Below are 23,939 nucleotides of genomic sequence, written 5' to 3' on the forward strand. Positions count from 1 at the left end.
ACATTATCCTTTTAAAACTTCATTTAGTTGTTGATTTACCTCTATGAGGCGTTTAATTGTGTCCACCCTCTTTCTAAGTTTTGTACTGGGAAGTTTGAAAATCTATTGAAATGTTTTCTCTTATGAATATATAATTGTAATTGTTTCTAATTAGTATGGATAAGGCTCTGATTTGATTCGTTAAAGGACACAGCATTTACACTGACTCATTTACATCAATGAGGATGGACTAAATATGAGAAACACCTCTCAAATGGAATACAATTCAACAGAATGACAAACTACCGCCCTACGACAACCATAAACACCTAAATGAAGACAACAGAGCTTAAACTTCGCAAAGATTGCATCAACTGCATTTAGTTTGATCATGGTTACCTAAAACTGTCAACTGAGAGTATATGATGATTTGTCTTTTGAATTATATTCCCTTCCTGTTTTCCATCTATATCCTAACAAATGGATTCTTCCACTTCATCTGTGTGTTGTTTTTTATTTCTCTGGTTCAACTAGACTAGCTCTGACATGTTGGGAAGGTTCCACACACTATTATCCTTGTCACATATGGATGGAATTAAGTCGTAACTCAAACCTACCACAAACAACGGGCCATATAATTATCTGGCTGTCATTCAAGTTGTTTTATTCTCAGGCTTATTACTGTTCAGGTGTGTGTCATTCACCTAGAGTTAAAACACTTCACCGGAAATGTTTTTTCTTAAGTTTTATGGAGAGAAGTTCAGCATCTCCTTCTTCGCACACAGATGAGTGGAATATGAGCAGGTAATGGTTCAAAATGGGTAAAATGAAACACGGGAGAACTTCAGGTCACACACATACACTGTCTTTGCAATTGATTTGTTTTTGTTTTTTGAATTAGCAATCTCTCTGATTTTGACAAGTGTTGAAGTGTTTTTCCACACATGATGTCACATTTGGAAAGCGATTTAATCAAGCTGTGCAGAGCTGAGAGGTGTAGCCTTTTATGGTTTAGCCCTTACATGGAAAATGTATCTTTTACCTCAGTAAAAAAGGACAAATGCATCTGTAGTGTATTTTCACTCGTCTCGGAAGAGGTTAACGTTTTTGAACTTGTACTCTGCACTGGGTGGTACCTAGCAAAGAGACCTGTGGAGGTGGTTGGTACCTTATCTTAGTTTGACATTCAAAAATCTCGAGCTCTCAGCCTCCTACGTTTGTGCAATAATTTACTCCATTGAATGTACTGAAAAAACTGAGTCTTTGCATCTGTTATCTGCCCAACCTTAAATATGTTTAATTTAATTGTAAATTCAGGGTCCCGAACTCACTAAAACTACTGCTATACCCCAAATCTAAAACTAATGAACTTCATCTCTTTGCAGGCAAAGTCTTTCTATAGAGGGTTTCAGCTGTGACATTGTTCTGAACACACACTTCAGCCAGAAAGTCTACTCTGCTACCAAGCCAGGCAACATGTCCATCCCTAGAGGCCTGTTCTCAGCAAAAAGGTGCCGTCCATATTCTTTGTGTAAGACATTTGGACTACTGGAGGAATGCAGGACCACAGAGGGGATCAATGCCAAACACGTGCGTATGCATTGACATTATTAGAATAATGTGCCTTACATTTCATTCCCAATTCAAAATTTACTGTATTTAGTGTAGTTGTTCATAGTGTGTGAGACATCAAACCTTTTTAAATCTTAAAAAACTCTTAAACTCTGTCACTCACTCTCAGTGCACATTTAGTCACTATAACAAAAAAATGCCATCAGTCCAGTAAGCTACTGGCCATAAGGTTCTGCTCAGGTTTAGTTGTTTACTTGCAAAAAACAAAATTGAATTTACACATCAGGAAGCTTGTGTCAACATTCTTTTTCTTTTCGAGTTTTATTACTGTGTCATGCCAAACAATTATCCCATCCCACATGGGATTACAAGACACCGCAAACGTCGTCGGGTCGCATATACAAATCATTTGGAGAAATACATGTGTGTGTGTGTGTGTGTGTGTGGTGTGTGTGTGTGTGTGTGTTGTGTGGTGTGTGTGGTGTGTGTGTGTGTGTTGTGTGTGTGTGTGTGTGTGTGGTGTGTGTGTGTGTGTGTGTGGTGTGTGTGTGTGGTGTGTGTGTGGTGGGTTGGTTGCGACACAAATATAAACACCCTCACACGCACACACACAGTATATACAAAAACAAATAATCTACAAATCATCTCGGTAAAGAGCTTGTTTCCTCTTCTCCCGGGTTTCTCAACATTATTAGCCAATTTATTTGTTTCACTTATGGACCAAGCCATCTCAGTCTTTGAGCATCATCCATATTTACCAAATCAATCTCTGCTTTTATCTTACTAAACAAGAAATCACGCTGTACACAATAGAAAGTTTAGTAGAAAACAAAATGGAACTCATTTTTTATCTCATTCAAACAACACATGGGACAGATCCATTTTTCCTCTTTTACGTTAACATATCGACCTGTTTCAACAGTCAAAGGTAAACCCCACATTTCACTTGAGCACATAAAGATTGTTGCCTTTTTGAAAAATTATATATAACATAATTCTGTGTGCCATATTCCGGTTTTATCATCACAGTACTGGGATGTAAGTTTAAAAGAAGGTTTACTTGTATGTTTGATTTCTTGAATTTAAATCTCTGTTTGCTTTAAGTAAATACAAATAAATTCTGGCTGAAAAACATCATCAGCCAAGCACTCCTTTTAAAACAGGTTTCTAATGCAGCTTAAAGAAAAGGTAATGCTTGAAAAAACTGCTCATTTCCATGATGTGTGCTGACAACAAACTGTATGCAAATTACTGTGTAATGGCATAAACGTGAAATTAGTCATGTTTGTATATGTCTAATGCATGTACACAGAGCATAGGGAGGCAACAAACAATTATTTTCATTACATTGTGGGTGTGTGTGTGTGTGTGTGTGTGTGTGTGTGTGTGTGTGTACAGTGGGGCTCAAACGTTTTGGCACCCCAGGTAAAAATTTGTATTAATGTGCATAAAGAAGCCAAGAAAAGATGGAAAAATCTCCAAAAGGCATCAAATGACAGATTAAACATTCGTGTAATATGTCACAAAAAGTTAGATTTGCAATTATTTCCATCATTTACACTTTCAAAATAAAAGAAAAAAAAAAAATGGCGTCTGCAAAAGTTTGGGTACCCTGCAGAGTTTTATAGCATGCACCGCCCCCTTTGGACAGAACAGCTCACAGGATTGTGAGAAAAACAAGTCAAACCCCACGTTTGACTGCACAATCCATCCAGAAAGACCTGGTTGTGGTACACTATTCCACTATAAAGAAATACTTTTACCGATATGGTCTTCATGGAAGAGTCATAAGAAGAAAACCTCTTTGTCCTCACCACAAAAATCAGTGTTTGAAGTTTGCAAATGAACATATAGATAAGGATGATGCATTTTGGAAACAAGTTCTGTGGGCTGATGAGGTTAAAATAGAACTTTTTGGCCGGAATGAGCAAAGGTACATTTGGAGAAGAAAGTGCACAGAATTTAATGAAAAGAACCTCTGTCCAACTGTTAAGCATGGGGGGGGGGATCAATCATACTTTGGGGTTGTATTGCAGCCAGTGGCACAGGGAACATTTCACGAGTAGAAGGAAAAATGGATTCAATAAAATTTCAGCAAATTTTGGACGCTAACTTGATGCCATCTGTGAAAAAGCTAGTTAGAGAGGATGGCTTCTACAAATGGATAATGATGCTAAACACACCTCAAAATCCACGGTGGATTACATCAAGAGACGTAAACTGAAGGTTTTGCCATGGCCTTCACAATCTCCTGACCTCAACTGTGATACTTGCCAAAGGGGGCAGTACAAGGTATTAACTCTGCAGGGTGCCCAAACATTTGCAGACGCCATTGTTTTGTTTTCTGTTATTTTGAAAATGTAAATGATGGAAATAAAATCTAACTTTTTTGACATATTATACAAATGTCTTATCTGTCATGCAATGCCTTTTGGAGATTTTTCCATCTTTTCTTGGCTTCTTTATGCACATTAATACAAATTTTTACCTGGGGTGCCCGAACTTCCGAGTCCCACTGTATATATAATTTGGTTTATATCCTATCAGAAAATATGCTTATCACTAGTTTCCAAAACCAAGTTGACCTCTTAAAATGTATTGTTTTGTCCAACCAACAGTCCACAACTCAGTCTCATCATAGGCTATTTAACTGACTCAGCATTTATTCATACTTGACAAGCTGAAACTGGCATTTAATCTTAAATAATGAGTAATCAAAATACTTGCAGATTAATTTTCTACCAATCAACTATTTGATTATTTCACAAAATGTTGCAGCTCTAAGGTGTAATACATCTTTTATATTAACTAATGTCTCATTTCCCTCTCTATCTTCCCGTCAGGTTGTGGCCTCCAATGCTCTGTGCCGTTTTGGAGGTCCAGGAGTTTTAACAAGACATTGCCTTTCTCTCCTGGAAGCTATCGAGGGACTGGGTCAGGCTGGCTGTGTGGGGCAGGACGTGGAGGTGGTGGTCCAGAGAGTTTACTCCATCCCTGTGTCCATCCTCAAACCCAGGCTTCCCACCAGGTTTTCGTCAGGTCCTTCTGCAGAAAAAGGCAAAACCAGGTACTGTTGGAACAGATGATAATACTCAAATAGTTAGTATTTAGTACAGAAGTGCGCAATTTGAGACACAGCCAGGGTCATATTTTTCCTTGTATTTATGCATGGTTTGCATAAATTGGAACTGCTGGGTCCGTGAGATGAGAGAAGCAAAGTTTATGCGCAGTGTGCACACTCTACATTACGGCCAATTATGTGTCCTTAGCGTTAGAATAAGGCGCCACTGACTTTAGACCAGGTTTTTCCTGGTCATTAGTGGAATTGTTTTCTGAAACTGCAAAATAGCACTTGAGAATGTTTGCGCCGGAACACGCCTCTTCTTTTTGCTTAACCGCCCCCTCTCCCTAATTTACCGTCATGAGTCTGGGGAGGGAAAAGTCTGTTGTGGGTTGGGTGCAAAATAGGAATGATACATGCTTCGGTGTACAAAGTCAATTGCGCTGGGTGCAAGATAGGGCCCTTTATCTTCTTTTTATGCTTCTCTCCCACTATCAATTACTCTTTTTTTATAACAAAATAAATAAAATTGCATGCCTTTTTCTTTGGTCTCAGGCCTTGGTGGCACAATGTGTGTAAGTGGTCGTGCTATTGTTCACAGTGCAGTGGGCCCCACAAAGTGCTCACATTGTCTCCAGCCATATGGCATTGCTTGACAAAGGACACAAACATTTCTAATTGAATCCAGCCCCTCTGTGAGCGATTCTGGCCAATTCTCAGGAAAGGAAGCATGTTTTCAGTATCTTGTGCACCAGCAAGCCAGAGTTGAATTGGTGCCCACACCTACTCCACTGGGTGGAACAGGTTTGCTACAGCTTTTATTGCCTTAATGCTTTAAGGGAAACGGCAAATATGTTTTATATGGGTGTAAATATGTCATGCTCTCAGTCTCAGCATTACAGAAATTGTTGGAAGTTGTGTCTAATGGGGCGAGATTTGTTTTAACTTTGGTTTATCGGAAGTTGAATCCTACACGTTTGTCTACACAATGATTTGAAAGCTTGAAATGATTAGTCGATTTTCAAACAATTAATTTCGACCTATTTTAATAATAATCATTGAAGCCTTTTTATAACAAAAATGAAAAACAAATTGCTGGTTCTATCCTCTGAAATGTGAAGAATTTAGCCAATTTTTTGTCACACAGTGTTGGGCAAGTTACTTCCAAAATGGAATACATTATTGATTACTCATTACTGTCATTTGAGAGTAATTAGTTATAATACAATATTACTGTCTCTGAATTGTAATGCTTTACACTACTTTTGCGTTACTTTTGAGTTACTTTCACCACAATAAAAGCAAAAAAGTAAAACTTTGCAGGTAGCTTGTGAATTTCTCCATGTGATAATCAAAGTTTCAACTTTATCCAATATATATACAACATAATTCATTCATATTATTTTGTATTATTAATCTGAATCTGCAGAGTAACTAAAGCTATAAAATAAATAGTAGTAAAATGTACAAAAGCCCACTTGACTCTGAATTGTGGTGGACTAGAAGTAGCCTAACAAATAGTAGAAAATGAAAATGCTCAATTAAAAGCAACTTACAATTGAATCTACGGTAAAGTAACTTTCCACCGCTGATAAAATGTAATGATATTAGCCAACGTGCAGCAAGACCAAACCTTAATTCCCAACATGTTATCTGTCAGTTGCTTGGCAACATTGCTGTCGGCACTGACAGGACATAGATGTTAGCCTACCGTCTCTGGTTATGGCTCTGACCATGGGATCAGTGATGGGACAGCTCGTTTCAACGCAGCTTAAAAAACTTCTGAAATTGATGTTCATCGCAAATGTATCCGTCTCTGCATTCATTTCAACCACCGAATCCAGCAACAGGAAATAACACTCACAAACTTTTTTTTCTATGCCGAAATGTTTCGCGTTGTTGGTGATTTCTTAAAAAAACCAACGGCACTAAATTTCGGGCTAAAATGCGTTGTAGCTCGCGTTATTGAGATTGTAACAGGTATAATATTGCCAACATTTAATTAGTAATGCAGCAAAAAGGAATACATTACTGTAATGCGGCTAATTTTTTTACACAGTACTCCCATCACTGGTCACATATTATGAGTTTGACTGTTGGTCGGCCACAACAAGACCTTTGAAGACCTTGGGCTGTGGGAAATTTTCGGACATGTTATTGACAAAGTGGTTAATCAAGAAAATGACACGGAGCAACATTTGTATTCATTTTGAGTTTTGTTTTGGTTACCTGGTGAAAGTAAGTCCAATATCCACTCTCTTTTAGCTCTGTTTTTGTCTCCACCAACTCCTGAAGGAAATATCTAGCTCTATAGCTGTTGAATGCACCACAATGTTCACCAGCTAGTTGCTAACTTTGTCTGTTTGGGGGTTTGGCTGTAGCGCAAAGCAGGTTTATCAGACCCTTTAGCTGAAAAACGCTACTTGTTGTAACTGCAAACAATGCTGATGAGAGCAATGAGATGTTGTGGGCTGTAAAACCAAAACAACGAGCTGAAAGGAGGTTAAACACTATATAGTCAAGTCTTGATCCTCGGCATTATCTTCTCCATTTTCCTTAGTGTGACCATCACAGGTAGTTATTTTCGTTGATCCAAAATATTGATTTTTGAATCTTTAAAAATGCCCATTCTTATTTTATTAGTCCATATTTCTATCCGGTGATAGGTACCTCTTTAAAAGACTTGCGTTGCGAGCTCTTTAAAGCTCCCTGTGGTATTGAAATAACTTAGTGGTTTCCTTGAGTGGTCTTGTTGTAGTTAATGAATCAGTGAATGTTCTATTTGAAGCAAATCCAGCGATCATGACCTTTAGTTGCCTGGCCCTCCCCAGGCTTGTTGTTATAGTTCATTGCTGAGTAATAAAAAACAAGGAAAAACATTGGTTCCTCTGGGAAGCAGCTTGAGGGGCACTCTGTGGTGAGGGGAGAGCCCCGGTCAGCTGACAGGCTAAACTAAATGAGGGTCGTAATATGACACTTGCTCCTGCCATGCTGCTTCTGCTGGCTGGTAAACAAACGCCGCCCTCTGACCGGAAACACTTCAGCCCCTCCCTCCTCATTCTCTCTAACTCAACCAGATTCAACAGGCTCGGTTGGTAGTAAAAAGATGGAGGTTAGGAAATGATCACAAGGGCCTGAGTTCAAAATATGTGGGTGACCCCGCCTGTTTATTGTGACAAATTTAAACATCTGGAAAGACAATATTTCTAATCATAAATCCTACATTTTATTTTGATTATAACCCTCATGGCTTTTCTAAAATACATAAGGTACACTTTCACTTGTATGCCTCTTTATTAGAGGTTCTTACATTTTTTTTAGATTATACTTCTTGGTACATTGTGTTGCTTATAGTGCCAGGATGCATGCTTGCTCTGCGGTGGCTAGAATAGTTTACTTCGCAGTTCACTTGCCCTACTCTGTATAAGACAGTTTGTACCTCTCATGTTGTGTCCCCAGCCTCAATGACTCACTCCCCTGGTCAGCATGCTTATTTGATCCTTTTGTTGTTTAGCCTCGATGTTATAACACACAAGGGAGGGAGGCCAGTATATTTATGCCTGAAGAAGATGTTAAGTTCCCGTAAATTCAGAATAGAATAAACAAGAAGATTAACTGTTGCAGGAAGTGAGGATGGGCTAGTTGTTATTTTTTATTCTCTGTGGAGAAGGAACACAATGTGCTGCAAGGATCCTGTTACAACCATGTTGATCACTCTGCCTGCAATGATTGGTGGACAACACATAGGAAGGAATGTCCGCCTGTTCGCCCCCCACCAATGAGGCCTCTCTGCTGTATTCTTAAGTGCGTGTGCGTATGCGCGCAGGAGTGTGTGTGGGTGAAGGGGCGGGTGTGTGTGTTTCACTCACTCAGTGGATCGTAGTTCCTGGAAGAAAACCTGAGTTGCTGAGAATTTTGTGATCGCTCACAAAAACAAATTCCTGAAAACGGCCTGTGACTGAGTTTTTTTGGGAGTGAGTGGTCTCTGTTTGAGGCAGTGGGTTAAAATGAGGGACTGAATGGGGGGGGGGGGGGGGGGGTGCTGTTTATGCTGGTACCACCAAAAGTCTTATCCCCCGATTCTTTCAGTTCTAATATGAAGTTGATTGGAAGTTAAGACAAACCGCACTAAAAATGAAAGTGTGTGTGGTGTTGTGTGTGTGTGGTGTGGTGTGTGTGTGTGTGTGTGTGTGTGTTGTGTGTGTGTGTGTGTGTGTGTGTGTGTGTTATGTGTGTATGTATGTATGTATGTATGAATGTATACACAGTACAGGCCAAAGGTTTGAACACACCTTCTCATTTCAATGCATTTCCTTTTAATTTCATGACTATTTACATTGTAGATTCTCACTGAAGGCATCAAAACTATGAATGAACACATATAGAATTATGTACTTAAAAAAAAAGTGTGAAATAACTAAAAACATGTCTTACATTCTAGTATCTTCAAAGTAGCCACCCTTTGCTCTGATTACTGCTTTGCACACTCTTGGCATTCTCTTGATGAGCTTCAAGAGGTAGTCACCTGAAATGGTTTCCCAACAGTACAAAACAGAATTCCCAGAGATGCTTAGCACTTCACTCTGCGGTCCAGCTCTCCCCAAACTATCTTGATTGGGTTCAGGTCCGGTGACTGTGGAGACGCAGCACTCCATCACTCTCCTTCTTGGTCAAATAGCCCTTACACAGCCTGGAGATGAGTTTGGGGTCATTGTCCTGTTGAAAAATAAATGATGGTCCAACTAAACGCAAACCGGATGGGATGGCATGTCGCTGCAAGATGCTGTGGTAGCCATGCTCGTTCAGTATGCCTTCAATTTTGAATAAATCCCCAACAGTGTCACCAGCAAAGCACCCACACTCCATCACACTTCCTCCTCCATGCTTCACGGTGGGAACCAGGCATGTAGAATCCATCCGGTCACCTTTTCTGCGTCGCACAAAGATATGGCGGTTGGAACCAAAGATCTCAAACTTGGACTCATCAGACCAAAGCACAGATTTTCACTGGTCTAATGTCCATTCCTTGTTTTTCCTGGCCCAAACAAATGTCTTCGGCTTGTTGCCTCTCCTTAGCAGTGGTTTCCTAGCTGCTATTTGACCATGAAGGCCTGATTCACGCAGTCTCCTCTTAACAGTTGTTCTAGAGATGTGTCTGCTGCTACAACTCTGCATGGTATTCTTCTGGTCTCTAATCTGAGCTGCTGTTAACTTGCGATTTCTGAGGTTGATAACTCTGATGAACTTATCCTCAGCAGCATAGGTGACTCTTGGTCTTCCTTTCCTGGGGCGGTCCTCAGGTGAGCCAGTTTTGTAGTAGCGCTTGATGGATTTTGCGACTACACTTGGGGACACATTCAAAGTTTTTGCAATTTTCCGGACTGACTGACTGTCATTCTTAAAGTAATGATGGCCACTCATTTCTCTTTACTTTGGTGTGTGTGTGTGTGTGTGTGTGTGTGTGTGTGTGGTGTGTGTGTGTGTGTGTTGTGTGTGTGTGGTGTGTGTTGTGTGTGTGTGGTGTGTGTGGTGTGTGTGTTGTGTGGTGGTGTGTGGTGTGTGTGTGTGTGGTGTGTGTTTTGTGTGTGTGTGTGTGTGTGTGTGTGTGTGTTTGGTGTGTTGTGTGTGTATTCCCACCAAATGGGACTCTAGCAGCTGTATTCACTTTGTAGTCAAATTGATTTATTAATGGCTTTAGCCTGATACAATTTTATAAAACGAGTAATTGATATAAACTCCTGGTTTCACTCATAATGATTAAGTACAGAACACAGTATGTAACGTGCACTTTATTTATTTATTGATTGATTTATTGAAGATCTTTTTCCTCCCTACACCAATCATTCTAAACATTCATCCTTTGTTGTCCAAAAATGATTACAAACACATCAATGAGCCACACTGTTGAACTGGGTTGTCGTTAAGATGAACATGCTCACTGTCGATCATTTTGAGTCAATCCAACAAATACCATCCTGCTGCTGTAAATATTAAAATGGAATGGAATTTCTGTGATGTAATGGGTATGTATTGTGTGCCCATGTGGACCCCAAGAAGTAGCTTATGGGGATCCTTTTAATGAACAATAAACAATTTGCAAGCAATTTGAAAACATTTATGCAGATTAACATTTTTTAACTTATTTTGATGTTTTATAGACTATACAGTGAATTAAAACACAAATCAATTAATATTGAAAGTTAATATTAATTCTAGCCTATTGGTTACATTTTTATATGACAGGGTTCATCATATGTCAGTAGCCTATTTTGCAGTAGACATTTTGTGTTTTGAAAGAATGTAAAAGTGTTCAGGAATTTTCTTGTCGGGCAGATTGTGTTCTGTACTTTACTTATGCACTTGTGTGTACAGTGCCATAAGCATAAAACCTACAGAAAACATAATTCATATGTTCAGCATTCCTTGTTGTTTTAACAGCATGTACTATAGGTCTGGTTTTGGATTTTGAATAAAGCAAACAACTGAGAATAATCTTAGAGAAAACATCGGCCTACACCACCAGAAGTCATGTCAGGAATGTTATTGAGATATCTATTTCCAGGTCTCTAAAAACACCCAGACAGACCCCATGTTTACCAACAGAATACATTTATAGGCCTAATCAGGAGGTTAAAAACATTCTCAAAACTCTCCCAAAGTCTGTGATGTTTGCATGCATACACATGCACGGTGGGCACGCTGACAGTCCTCCCTCTATCTTGTTTTCGTCTTCTTCCTCCTCCTCCTCCTCTTCTTCTTCCCCCGGCCGTTGCTCGTCTAACCAGGGGATATGAACTCTACTGTTTACTCTCAGGGCTGGTACAGGGCTGTGTCTGGGCTTGATACACAGCAGCTCACTGCCTCACAACTCTGTGGACCAAAGGTCTTTTCTGTCAGAAGCAGCAGCCTGTCAAACCAGTCACCTGCATTACACTTCCAAATGTCAGTACTAAAACTTAACTGTGTATTGTAAGCGTGTTATTGGGAACAGTAGTGTTTTATAGAAAAATAACAAACAAAGAAGGATCAAATAATCTGCTTTAAAAAATCTAATTGGAAAATCTGATTACAATAGTATTTCCAATGCAAATACTTGTAATTGAGCCATTAACTTATTATTTATTTATTAATGAAATCATTCATTCATTCCAACCCCAGTAGCATACAGGTGCAGCCAGGACAAAGGAACAGCCAAAGGAAACAGAAATGTACTTTGCACACAAAGTACTGCAAATTCCTGCAAAGTAAAAATGATGAATTATGTCACCAAACTCAAAATCTCAGCTCATGTTCCACTTACAAGTTTGTTCTAGCTGAATTTGGTTAGTTGCTATGATACTCTCGATGTTTAAATTTTCAATACTTTGGAGAACTTTCAGGAGGTTTGTTTTGGCTAAAACGTTAAAAGGGACAACTTTCAATGAAATAACAATCCTCAAGTATATAAATAAATCAGGAAACTTTTAACACAATTAAGAAGTATTAGTAAGGATTAAAATCAGTGTATCAAACCAGTCTGATTGTGTCTTCTTTTGATGTTGTCGCCCAGGCTCTGTGTGCTTGTCCAGGATAGTTATGGGATGTTCAGCGTGGTCCAGCTTGACCTCCTGCCCCACAAGGACGACCTCCAGCAGTACTGCCGCACGTGGCAGGGGAGGACCTGCTTGCTGAGAGGCATTAAAGTGGTGCAGCGGGTCACTCGAGAAAGGTGAGACCCTCACACTGTTCCGTTGCTCCAAGCCCGGGTAGCTTTTACCCGAATTTCAGCTTGAGCCCTTGGTAAACTTCTACCAATCTTCAATACCAATGATATGGATTTCTGCAACAACAACCCTGGCACCAAACCTCAAGCTAAACCGTCACAAATTTGCTTAAAGGAGAATTCCAGTCGATTTCAACATTCTCTGTTGTTTGGAAATTTGGAGTGCTGTCAGTAGCAAGAAAAACAAAAAAAGAATCGGTGTTGCCTACACCGTGTTATCCTCCTGCTAGAGTTAGCACCCAACAGGCTTAAACAGGGCAAGTTTTTAACCGTGTTTTTAGCCTCTAAACATGTTCAAAATGTCATTACAAGCGCCAACCCATGTGAAGTGATTCTTTCTGAGGGAACACAGCGAATCTGACTGTAGTAGATGTGACAGAAAGGCATAAAAGTTGTGTTAATCCATACCTCTGTTTATTTCCGGTGAAGTCCACACTAGTCAATTGTCAAACTCATACAATCCAATATTTCAAAATTTATTTTTTCTACAAAAACAAAGATTCAAGAAGTTCAAGAGCCTACTGTTGTTTGGTTACCTCTGCGCATGCTCAGGAGCTCTAGAACGTTTGACCTGCTGGAGCCGGCTCTCCTGGCTCCACTGTGGTGTCAGGTTACAGCCTGTTTCTACATAGTCATTACTAAGAACATAAAAACAGCAAAAAAAAATAAAAAATTGTGAAAAATATACATTTTGGAATATTGGATTGTATAAGTATAAGTTTGACAATCGACTAGAGTGGACTTCACCGGAAAACAACAACAACAGCAACAAACTTTTATGCCTTTTGGTCACCTACTTAAGTTAGATTCAATGTGTTCCCTCTGAAGGAATCACTTCACATGGGTTGGCACTCACTTTTAATGACATTTTGAACATGTTTAGAGGCTAAAAACACATTTAAAACTTGCCCTGTTTAAGCCCGTTGGGTGCTAACTCTAGCAGGAGGATAACTCGGTGTAGGCAGCACCGATTGGTTTCAAATTTCTCTCTACTGACAGCACTCCACATTTACAAAAAATAGAGCTACGAGTTGAAATCGACCAGAATTCTTCTTTAAGTGTCTAAGTATTTTAAACCACAGCAAATTTGCAGCTCATATGAACCTGATTATGCTGTCCTGTCGGCAGTGCAACTGTTTACATGTAAAGTGATACCGAGGTGCACACTCTGTGTCCCTTGTGAGTTTCCATAGTGAGGATCCCAGATTAGAAGCAAATAGAAGAACTGACATGGGAACATTTAGAGACTGGCCGGGTGTATGTTTACATCCTCGGTGTTTTTAATGCCACCGCAGCCAATAATGTCTCTGGAGGTTTTCTTTGGTCCAGCTGTGACGGACAGGCTATCTACACTGCTCGCACATGGGCCATCTTGCTAGCTCAAGTGAAACAAGCACGTGGGCCTTGTTGGGATAAATCAGTCATTTATTCTTCCCCCCCAGAACAAGTAAATATATGTCTTCCAAGCATATCATAATTAGCTGTACCTTTTTTAAAGGAATATTTTGACATTTTGGGGAATACGCTTCTTTGCAGAGAGCTGACACCACTCTTCCTGTCTGAGGGTGGTATCAATCATCTCATCTAATTCTCTGCAAAATAAGTGAATAAGCGTAATTCCAAAATAGTTCCCAAGTCTAACTATTTCATTAAAAATCTTAGTCTTTGAGGGGTGTGTGGCTTCTAAACAATCATAGGCCCCTCGGCACCCTTGAGTGTAGTACGTCTTTATGTATGGAAGCTATTCTCAAAGGAAAGTTAAAAAAGGTACTTTAACGTTTGCTTAGTATCCAAATCAAAGTGAGTTGAATGTGTCCTGTTAGTTTTTCTTTACTCATCCTCCTGCTGGCCCCACATGACTTGAATGGGCTGCAGAACCAGTTTCACACAAAGAAACCCTGTGATTACAGGCTGACTAACGGGTTATTAACTGCTGGCTGATATGACTGCACACACACACACACACATATGGATGAATAAGTAACATTGACCAGCCACCATGAACTCAGCATTCACTTCTGAGAAAAGAGACAATGAATCAAGAGATTGACATGTCCTGTTGGGAGTTGCTACTTGATGTTTTTCCCTTTTTAATTTTTTAACCTTTCCAGTATTTGACGTAAATGAAACATCAAATAAGCGCATTGAGTGTGATCTAATTTAAATCTGTCATTACTGAGATTAAGAATGTGGTTAAAGAAGACAAACGTCATCAATCGAGCATTTTAAATGTGGCCGTTAAAATCACTTGTAATTGTATATCTAAACCTTAGTTTTGCATCACAATAATATTGGGATTAACATAGGGGTGTGAACTCTTTTCCCACCCTTCAGTATCTCAAAACCTGCTTGTAAAAACAGTTTTTGTGTTTATATTCTCTGCCAGCCCAAGCATGCTCTCTGCTGCCAATTCTTTAAAACAAACTGTCTTAAGAGATTTGTGTTTCAGTGGAAGTGAAACTGGCTGTGAAAGCTCTCTGTCTTCCTTTTATTCAGTAGTTTCTCCTCCTCCCCCCTTTTCAGTGCCACCCCCCCCCCCTCCTTAATCTTTTTTTTTTCTCCTTTTTTCACTTTTAGGAGCACCAGGCTTTTCAGCTTGATAGACAGTCTGTGGCCCCCAGTGATGCCTCTTAAAGATCATGGAAACACTCCTAGTATGTCCAGTGTAAGTTCTTACCAAAGCAGGAGTCATGCACCCTCACAAAGCGAAGGCTTGGTTTGGGAATGTATTCTCATTTTTATAATGGGAATTGAGGCTGCAACCAATGCTAACTATTTTCCTGATTGAGTAAAAGTTTGGTCCATAAAATGCCCATCACAATTTGCTGAATCCCAAGGTAATGTTGACAAATTGCTTCTTTTGTCCAACCAAAACCCCAGACCCTGAAGCTGTTCAGTTTACTATCTAACAAGACAAAGAAAAGAAAATCATCACAATTTAGAAGCTGGAATTTCCACCCAAATATTTGACCTAAAGGTCCCATATTATGTTCAGGTTCATACATGTATTTTGAGTTTCTGCTAGAACATGTTTACATGATTTGATGTTCAAATACGCATTTTTTCTCATACTGTCTGTTTGAATATACCCGTATTCCTCTGCCTGAAACGCTATATTTTAGTGCATGTTTCTTTAAGCCGCCCTCTCAAAAAAAGCACAGTCTGCATTTCTGGATCCGGCACTGTCTTTGTCTCTGCACCGTCATTTCAGCCGGGGAATGACTGTACCGGCACTTTCTATACTATAAATACTATAGTTGTGACATCACAACTGTACGGAAATCTTGACGGCACGTTGAAATACAGGCTGTGTGCGTTTATCTATTGAGCGTTTTGATACTTTCACAGTATTTATCTAGCATTACAACCTGCTGTAGAATAAAAAAAAGACACAGAAATCTCACTTTTTAAAATATGGGCCCTTAAAATAATGAAATAATTGTTGAAGTTTTTTGCAGTAAAACAGAAATTTACATTGCTGCACACATCGAGAGAGAGAGGCCCTAAGAGCCTTACACAACGAAGAAAAGTGACATAAGACAATCACATTAAGGAAACGTTTTCACCCATTTGCCAACACGTGCAAAGAAATAAAACATGGGCAAATTGACAAATTTACCACACATAGTCAGCATAAGAAAATGTGCTGCAATACAGAAAACACAAACCAAATCAGAAAAATGTATTTAGTTGCAGTGCATTGAGCTCTTAGAGCCGATGTAAAAAAGAATGTCATGTTTTTAAAGATTTCAAAAAAATTTAGAAGACAATTGGATTCAATATATTTTCTTAAACATGGTGATGCTTTTCATATGTCTTGTGTTTTATAGGACGGTAAACCTGCAGGTCCAGCTCCGAGTTTCTGCTACCTGCTGTCTGGTCAGGAGAGCTCAGTTGAACCCACTGAGGAGCGGATCGTTTCCCCGCTTTACCTTCCTCCCAAAAAACAAAACTTGCGAGACATACTGCAGGTGAGCGGTTTCTCACACGCATACAGACCATTTTTTTTAAACTGTTGCAGATTGTGATATCTTATCTCAATCAGCTCGATCTCAAACTTGTCTTTATGTCTGCTTTGTTTTTTATTTCAGAGTGAGCGTAAAACCTGTTGCCTCAGTTTTGTTGCCACGGTTCTATACACGAGAATTATCCAGGTACTTTTTTGTTCTTCTTCCTGAAAAAATACTGATTGAATTTGACGTCCAAAGAAGATGATTAACACTGTCTTCTAGAGCTCCTCAGTCATCCTTTGAGATCATTTGAATCAACAAACTGATAAGATTGCGTTTTGACGTAGAGAGGAGTGTGTGTTGTGTGTGTGTGTTGTGTGTGTGTGTGTGTGTGTGTGTGTGTGTGTGTGTTGTGTGTGTGTGTGGTGTGTGTGTGTGTGTGTGTGTGTGTGTGTGTGTGTGTGTGTGTGTGTGTGTGTGTGTCCGTGTTTGTGTCCGTGTTTGTGTCCGTATCCGTGTGTGTGTCCATTGATTGTTGAAACCTTTACACTTTGACCAAGATGAGATAGCAGCTCAGAACAGAGTTGAGGACTTTGACTCACACCACTGGAACACAGATAGACTTTTTTATGTTGTTCTACCAGCATTGTGTAGCTTGTTGAATAAATTATCTTGTCAAAGCTGTCTTCAGGTGGTTTTTGGACAGAAATGACAATTTGTATCTAGTTTGTGCTTTGTAAGCTTTTCTTATGTAATGTTTCCATTTACGCTTTTTTTCTAGGTCATTGTGTTTCTGAATAATTCTCTGTCTGTTCTTCTCTGCCTTTGTCTGTCTTTTTCAGAGCAGTGATGTAGGACAGGGTGAGGTTTGGTTGGTGCTGACAGACCCCAGTCTTCAGGAGGAGCAGCTTGAGAGGCCATGCAGGCGAACGGTGGCCCTTTGCGTGAGCACTTCCTGTGTGCTCATTTCCTCTGTCCTCGAAGCACTAAATTCCCCCGCTGCCTGCCACATTTCATTCAGAGATGCCATCAGAGAACATGGTAGAGCTTTATTGGGACCTGACATGCCATCCAACTAATATGTCGTGGGGTGTTTTATCTTACAGGACTGTGTGCACATGTCACCCTAAGAGTGGTGAAAAGTCAATATACCTCTGAGGTACTTTATATTAGTATTTCCATGTACTTCTACTTTAATAAATTTCAGAGGAAAATATACTTTTTACTCCCCTACCTTTATCTGACAGCTGTAGTTACTAGCTATTTCCGGTGGTGGAAGAAATACTTAATACAAAAGTGTAACATTTGCAACAATGCATTTAAAATTCTACTTGAAGGCACAATGAGTAGGATTTTCCTGAAAAAACAACGTATAGACTCACTTTAAAGAAAGTCTGTTTACAGGTCTTTGGGAGTACTACTGCATACGTGGGGGGGGGGGGGGGGGGGGTTAAAATTGGGTTCGAGGGGGACTTCTTCCACCTTTGCACCCTAACCAGTCTGCTGGTTTAGGCATGAACACAATCCGTACTCTCCTTTGATGCATATTTCCCTTGTAATAATAGTTCAATTTCAAAATCTAGGTGTTCTTCTGTGTGTGGAGCAGTCAGTTGTTGAGATGTGCTCTGTGGAGCCTGAGAGCGATCTCAAGTCCTCAGCCAGAGCAGAGTCTCTTACACAGCCACTGTCTGAGCCTCAGGCAAAGACCCTGCCCCAACCTGTGAGACTGGATTCCCTGAGTCCTGAGATCACACCCAATTCCATCTGCTCTCTCTCAGGTCAGTTTCTCCTTTTTCACTGAGTCCTGGGGTTTTCATGTAACTCGCCTCTTTGCAAGTGGTTCCTGCAGAACATGCCTGATGTGTTGTTTTCTCAGGGGAAGAAAACCACTTGTTTTTTCATGATTTACAGCTCAGCAAGAGGCCTTTATGTGGCATCACTTTCTGCTGTTTGTTATTCAGTGTCCTCAGGCGGTCACTGTTTGGGACTTTAGGAAATGAAAACACATGACATTTTGTTGAATTCATGTCAATATACATGCCATTTTTCAGAGAAATTAACATGTCTGCTCCCCATAAGACTTTCAATTACAGAGGGTGCAATAATGTTGTGAAAATAAGTTACAGATTGTTTCTTTTTGATTTTTTTGCAGCTAAATTCAAATACAGAAGAACTGCCTTGCTTTTTTTATCAACCTTGTTTTCTTAGAGTATCAATTAAAAGTACTTGTTGTGACATATTGCTTTGCTTTCATAGACTCTGTACAATTATGGTGATGTGGTGCAGAAAGAAAAGCAGCCTAAATCAGATAATAATCTGCATCTGTCGGTTTGATGTCACAGTTGAGGGCAAAGATCAAACTGTGAACCCTCTTGGTTTTGGCCCCTCTGGCAGTACATGTTTGGTCAGGTGGCTAAAAAAAAGAAAAAAAAAGAAAAGTATTATCTTTAGCACTCATGCACAAATGCTATCTTCTGGAAATTACCAGTGGAAAAAGGCTCAGACCGGAATGTACAAGAGCGATTTATCAGCGTCAAATGCAGTATCTTACTTGAGGCTCTGTGTTTGTGAGGCAGCAGCTCTGGTTGTTAAGTGACATGGTGTTTAGGCAGAGAGCGCTCTGCTGAGTTTATCACCACAATCTCAGATAAAAATGAAAGGGATGCGTTTATCTCTTACACCCTGTCACAAACATACACACACTTTGAAACCTATGCGTAGATCATTTATCAATGTTTCTTCTAGGTGTTCATTCTTTTCATTTTGTCATCCGCCAAATGAAAATAATTTGAAATTTAAATAAAAACTGATTATAAAAATAAGTTAATAAAAGTAAAGTCAAGCTAAGATGAAAGGTGTAGGGCTGCAACTAATGATTATTTTCATAGTTGAATAATCTGTTTATTAGTTTCTCGATTAGTTGTTTGGTCTCTAAAATGTCTGAAATGGTGAAAAATGTGGATCGGTGTTTCCAAAACGCCCAAGATCTTGTTTTGTCCACAACTCACAGATTTTCAGTTTATTGTCAAAGAGGAGAGAAGAAACTAGAAAATATGTACATTTAAAAAGCTGGAATCAAAGAATTTCTCTGACTCAAAAACAGATTAATCGGTTATCAAAATAGTTGGCGATTAATTTAAAAGTTGACAACTAATCGATTAAGCGTTGCATCTCTAGAAAAGTGCACTGTGCATGGATTGGATTTTGGGTGTTAATTACATTTTAACACTTTCATTGCAGGGATGATAGTTGGTGTGGATGAGAACACGTCTTATTCCTGGCCTGCCTGCAACCACTGTGGAAGTGACAACTTAGAGATGTTACCTGAAAGACCGTAAGTTTAATCGAAATTGTTTTATGTTCCTGCAAACACAAATCATGGCAAATCGTAACGTTATTTTGTTTCCTTTGCGCAGTCAGAACTTCCGCTGTGTTTCTTGTAAGTCGGTGGTGGACAAGCCAGACACAAGGATTCAACTGGAAGTACTCCTTAGTTCTTCATTAAGTAATTGCACTTTGAAGGTTAAGGTGAGAACAGTGTTACTGGGTTTAAGTATGCATTTCAATACCAATATTTTGATGTCCACTGTATGATGAATCAGGCTTCAGTCGTTAAAAGAATTAAGAATTATTTCACACAGTGTTGCTCACATGTATTTAAAGGAATAGTTCAACATTTTGAAAAAAAGTGCTTATTCACTTTCTTTCCGAGTTAGATAAGAAGCTCAATACCCCTCCCAGATATGAAAGTGGCATGATCTTCTCATATTTTTTCTTGGCAAGAAGGCAAATAAATATCAAACAAATTTAATATCAGAACGGTACAAAGAGCAGCAGGGTGGGAGGGCGGTGTAGTGATCAGAGTGGGCAGGCTGGGTTCAAACCTTTGGACAAACATTGTATCCTCCCACTGACATCCCTGCACACTTGAGCAAATAAAATTCTTCACTGTATGTACATCTGCATGACAAAGCATTTTTATTATGTAAAACCTGCTGTGACTTTGTAATCAGAAACTAAGCCAAACTGATAAAATGATCAGCGTTCTTCTTATCAGCCAACCAATATTCAGCTCCTTGTTTCCTTCATTTACAACATTAAAGCAATAATAAAAAAGACGTTAATGGCTTCACTTTCTCCTGGCAGCTGCAGCAGAAGACGATCATGTCCATCATAAACACTGCAGCGCTGGAAGGTACCGAGGTAGGTGTGCTTGTACAAACTGTAACATAACCCTGGACTGAACTGCTTGGTGCATTGATCTTCTGTAAATATGTCCTGAAAGCATGGTCATAAGTTCATGTTGGGGTGATAAAGCCTGTTCTGTATTGAACAAGAAAAATCGCTGAGTCATGTTGTGCACTGACACAGTTAATGTAATTTGCCGCCAAAATAGAGATGTAATCTTTCACCCACCTCCTGTATAAAGTGATTATCTTTTTTTAAGTTTGCATGCAGTTTTTACACTGGGAATATTGTAATTAATTTACTTTATAACCTGCTGGTGGTGGAGCTATTCCTAATACAGTATTATTTGCATTACGTTCATGCTCTTTACCAGGGGAAATCTGGGTGTAGAATAAATCCTTAGATCAACAGAAATACTGCTGATATGACCACTGAAGAGCACAAAGGTCAGGGCCTGAAGTGCACTGCAATATTCTTGCAACATCAGCAGATATAAGAACTATAAATATTTATTTTTTTTCATGTGCAGGTAGTGGAGAATGTTTTATGGTTACAAAAAGATTTGTGGTCAGCCTAAAATGGTCTGAACAAGTATTAAAAAAGTGTTTTAGTTCCCAGGTTACAATGTGGAGAATGTGTTGGGAAAAGAGGTGGGCCCCCTCGCTGCTTACGTCCGAGTCGTCACCAGGAAACCTGCCCTCTGGATCGGCCTGGAAGAAATCTGCCTCAGAGGCTGTCAGAGCAAGTAGGCTAGCTAATGAAATCAATCCACAGGCTTCATTTGGCTCTAAGGAACTGCACACTAGGCCTTGGTCTGAGCCAGTTCAGCACGCCTCATCCCCCCACCCCCCCACGTCAAGGCCTCCCTGACAGCTTGAGGCTGTGCTGAAGTGAACAGGCTGTAAGAAGACAAGGTCTTGTTTGTGTTAATGATATGTGATCCTGTGGACCAGGAGTTGACGGCCCAAGGGTAGACCAGTGGCATGCAATCTGTCAAAGCAGCCCACGTGGTTTATAAACAGGGACTTTTGTACATAAAGTGGTCTAAAAACATTTTCAACTCTTCTACTTCTTTAAGATTACTGACAGTCAATAAAATTAGTTTTTGCTGACTTTACTTTCCATTTCCTGTTCCACTCACTTCTTTTGAGAACACACTCCAGCTGCTCTCTCAACATATATTATATGCAAAGACTACTCACAGACCAGGATATTTCTGCTCCTTTTTCAGCAATTTTATTATAGATTCCATGAACAATGTTTTCAAGGTGTCATACAAACTATATAAAAGATCATGCTCTGGCTCTTACACAAAGTTTGGAATTATAAAAAAGGTCTACCATATCAGGTATAACATGTAAATGCAGTGGTAAAATAATTTAATTACAGAGAGAAATCCCACAAATATGGCAACAACATATTTTCCAGTGCCATTATGGTAAGCTTAATATACATCTGGTACAGATGGTAAAAACGAAATGTCTGTTGAGGTATGTGTCCTAAAAGCTCAGTTCATAAAATGAGTGTCACCGTCTCTCTGCACTCGTGGAGCCCGCAAAGGAAGAGTTGGGCATCTGCTTGAAAAAATCTCTGAGCCCGGAGAGCTCTCTGGTTAGCTGCTCGATCGTTTTATGAAGCCTGTCGTTTTCAGAGCTCAGTTCAAGCAGCTTCTGCTGCATATCTAAGTTGCGCCTCTTAGCTTTGTCCCTGCTTTTCCTCACTGCAACGTTATTCCTCTCTCGCCTCTGTCGGTACTCCGTGCTGTACTTGTCCACCTTCTTCCCCTTCTCTCTCCCGATCTTCCGCGGGGAGGATTTGGCCGAGCTGACATTGGACACAGGCTCCGGGGTGGTGGGGGGAGTTGGCTGCCCTGTGGTGAGGCTGACAGAGGTCTGCGCGCAGCTCTCGATTTGGGAAGGCAGGGACGAGGACACGTCGCTGTCACTCCAGTCGGACTCTTGCTTGATAGGCGCACTAAACGCCCCTTTCTCCAGTCCGCTCTCCACCTTTCTCTCTGCGTATGTGGCTGACAGCTGCTGCATGCTGCAGGGCAGCACGGGGGTCTGCATGTTGTAGAAGTCCGCCTTCTCCTGCTTTACAGTGTTGAACAGGTCGAGGAAGAGCTCGTCGTTGCACAGCTCCAGGTTTGGCACGGCTGTCATGGACTCGATGTACTGGCTGAAGTCGATGGCACTCTCGTCGTCGTACATGGCGGGGGCGGTGCTCAGCTCCACCATGGTGCCGTCCTCGCCCGCACCGTCGCTCCTGCTGCCCGGCTTGCAGACCCCCTGCTGCGGGACGCCCAACTTGGTGCTCTCGTAGAAGTTAGCAGGCTCCATCGCCCAACTCATGTTGCATCGTGGAGACACGCAGTGAGAGTCCAGGCTATATATGTCACACATGAACCCACGTGGTTTAGGAAGGATTTAAACGTTAAAATTTAACCCACAGATGTGACAGCACAACAGCCCTAAAGCGCTCTCTTACTCTCGCTCTGCGCACGCACTTTTCTCCCTTTAAAAAAAAAAAAAAAAAGAACCTGTGGATGTTGACCCTGGGTGTTGATTGTCAGCGTCCTGTCACTGACAGCACTTCACACTTCTCTGAGGCATCTGTACTTTCGCGCAGTGTTTTGTATTGTTTTCCCTGCTGACGTCACAAGTACCGCCCTCTCACAAGCCAGTAAGGTGAAAACGGGTGTCACGTGGTGTCCGTTAACGTCAACTTCTTATTTGAGGAGAGAGGGGCGTGTTGCTCATGCCACCCACTTTTTACTACGATAGTATGAATGGTTCAGAGTTGTTTACATACTGAAGGCTCTGGGGGATTGGGATGAAGTTTAATTTGTCACAAGCACTATAAATGTCTCAAACTGCGGTGGAAGTATTCAGATAATTTACTTAAGTAAAAATAAAAAAAAACACTTAAGGTCCTACATTCAAAGTACAAAGTAGAAGTCATACACAAACACAATTATTATCATAAAAATCATGTACTCAAAAGTACTCATTAAGCTGAATGTGTTACACTATATTATAATGTATTAATATTACTGATGCATTAACACATAATGTTAAGCTCATTGTTACGTTATACTCTGATTTGGTCTGAGCGATAGCTTCACAAGCATGCGAGATGCAATCACAAGACTTTACAGGTGTGTAGTTGAGATCAAAATGAGGACTGAGTTTGAAGATAGGTGTGGTCCAAGCAAGAGTGCCGGAAATAGGGGTGAAGTACTGGGGAAGGGCTCGCCCTTTACTGCCCCAATTTGGTGTAAGTGCTGGTGTGATCCCATGGCAGAAAAATTAACTGATCACAAGTTTTTAACATGTTTAACTTGATGTTCAGTTTACTGTAATGTGAAAAGTAAAGTATATAGAGTGTACAAAATAGTAAATAATGAAAATACTCACGTAAAGTCAGC

At 40.2% G+C, this 23,939-nt stretch overlaps 2 protein-coding genes across 3 annotated transcripts in view; one reads left to right on the forward strand and one right to left on the reverse strand.

Moving 5' to 3' along the window:
* The window catches only part of spidr (scaffold protein involved in DNA repair), a 33,909-nt gene extending 11,826 nt beyond the window's left edge, over window positions 1-22,083 (forward strand). For both annotated transcript variants that reach the window (XM_032530420.1, XM_032530421.1), the window contains exons 9-20: window positions 1,365-1,569; window positions 4,395-4,618; window positions 12,162-12,320; window positions 14,952-15,039; window positions 16,205-16,345; window positions 16,466-16,528; window positions 17,167-17,365; window positions 17,908-18,102; window positions 19,565-19,658; window positions 19,741-19,852; window positions 20,471-20,527; window positions 21,124-22,083. In XM_032530420.1, coding sequence (XP_032386311.1) covers window positions 1,365-1,569; window positions 4,395-4,618; window positions 12,162-12,320; window positions 14,952-15,039; window positions 16,205-16,345; window positions 16,466-16,528; window positions 17,167-17,365; window positions 17,908-18,102; window positions 19,565-19,658; window positions 19,741-19,852; window positions 20,471-20,527; window positions 21,124-21,261 — 1,675 coding nt within the window. In that variant the 3' untranslated portion in view covers window positions 21,262-22,083. The remainder of the gene's footprint in view (window positions 1-1,364; window positions 1,570-4,394; window positions 4,619-12,161; window positions 12,321-14,951; window positions 15,040-16,204; window positions 16,346-16,465; window positions 16,529-17,166; window positions 17,366-17,907; window positions 18,103-19,564; window positions 19,659-19,740; window positions 19,853-20,470; window positions 20,528-21,123) is intronic.
* cebpd (CCAAT enhancer binding protein delta) lies at window positions 21,726-23,128 on the reverse strand. Its single transcript, XM_032530424.1, has one exon. It carries the CDS (start codon window positions 22,912-22,914, stop codon window positions 22,039-22,041), a length of 876 nt encoding a protein of 291 aa, XP_032386315.1. The 5' UTR covers window positions 22,915-23,128; the 3' UTR covers window positions 21,726-22,038.
* Between the last annotated feature and the right edge of the window lie 811 nt (window positions 23,129-23,939).

The sequence above is a fragment of the Etheostoma spectabile genome, chromosome 12 (genome assembly GCF_008692095.1).
Source record: "Etheostoma spectabile isolate EspeVRDwgs_2016 chromosome 12, UIUC_Espe_1.0, whole genome shotgun sequence".
Classification (NCBI taxonomy): domain Eukaryota; kingdom Metazoa; phylum Chordata; class Actinopteri; order Perciformes; family Percidae; genus Etheostoma; species Etheostoma spectabile.

What these genes read in the sequence shown, in the direction of transcription:
- cebpd (XM_032530424.1), bottom strand. Translation starts at nt 22,914, where the DNA reads ATGTGTGACATATATAGCCTGGACTCTCACTGCGTGTCTCCACGATGC.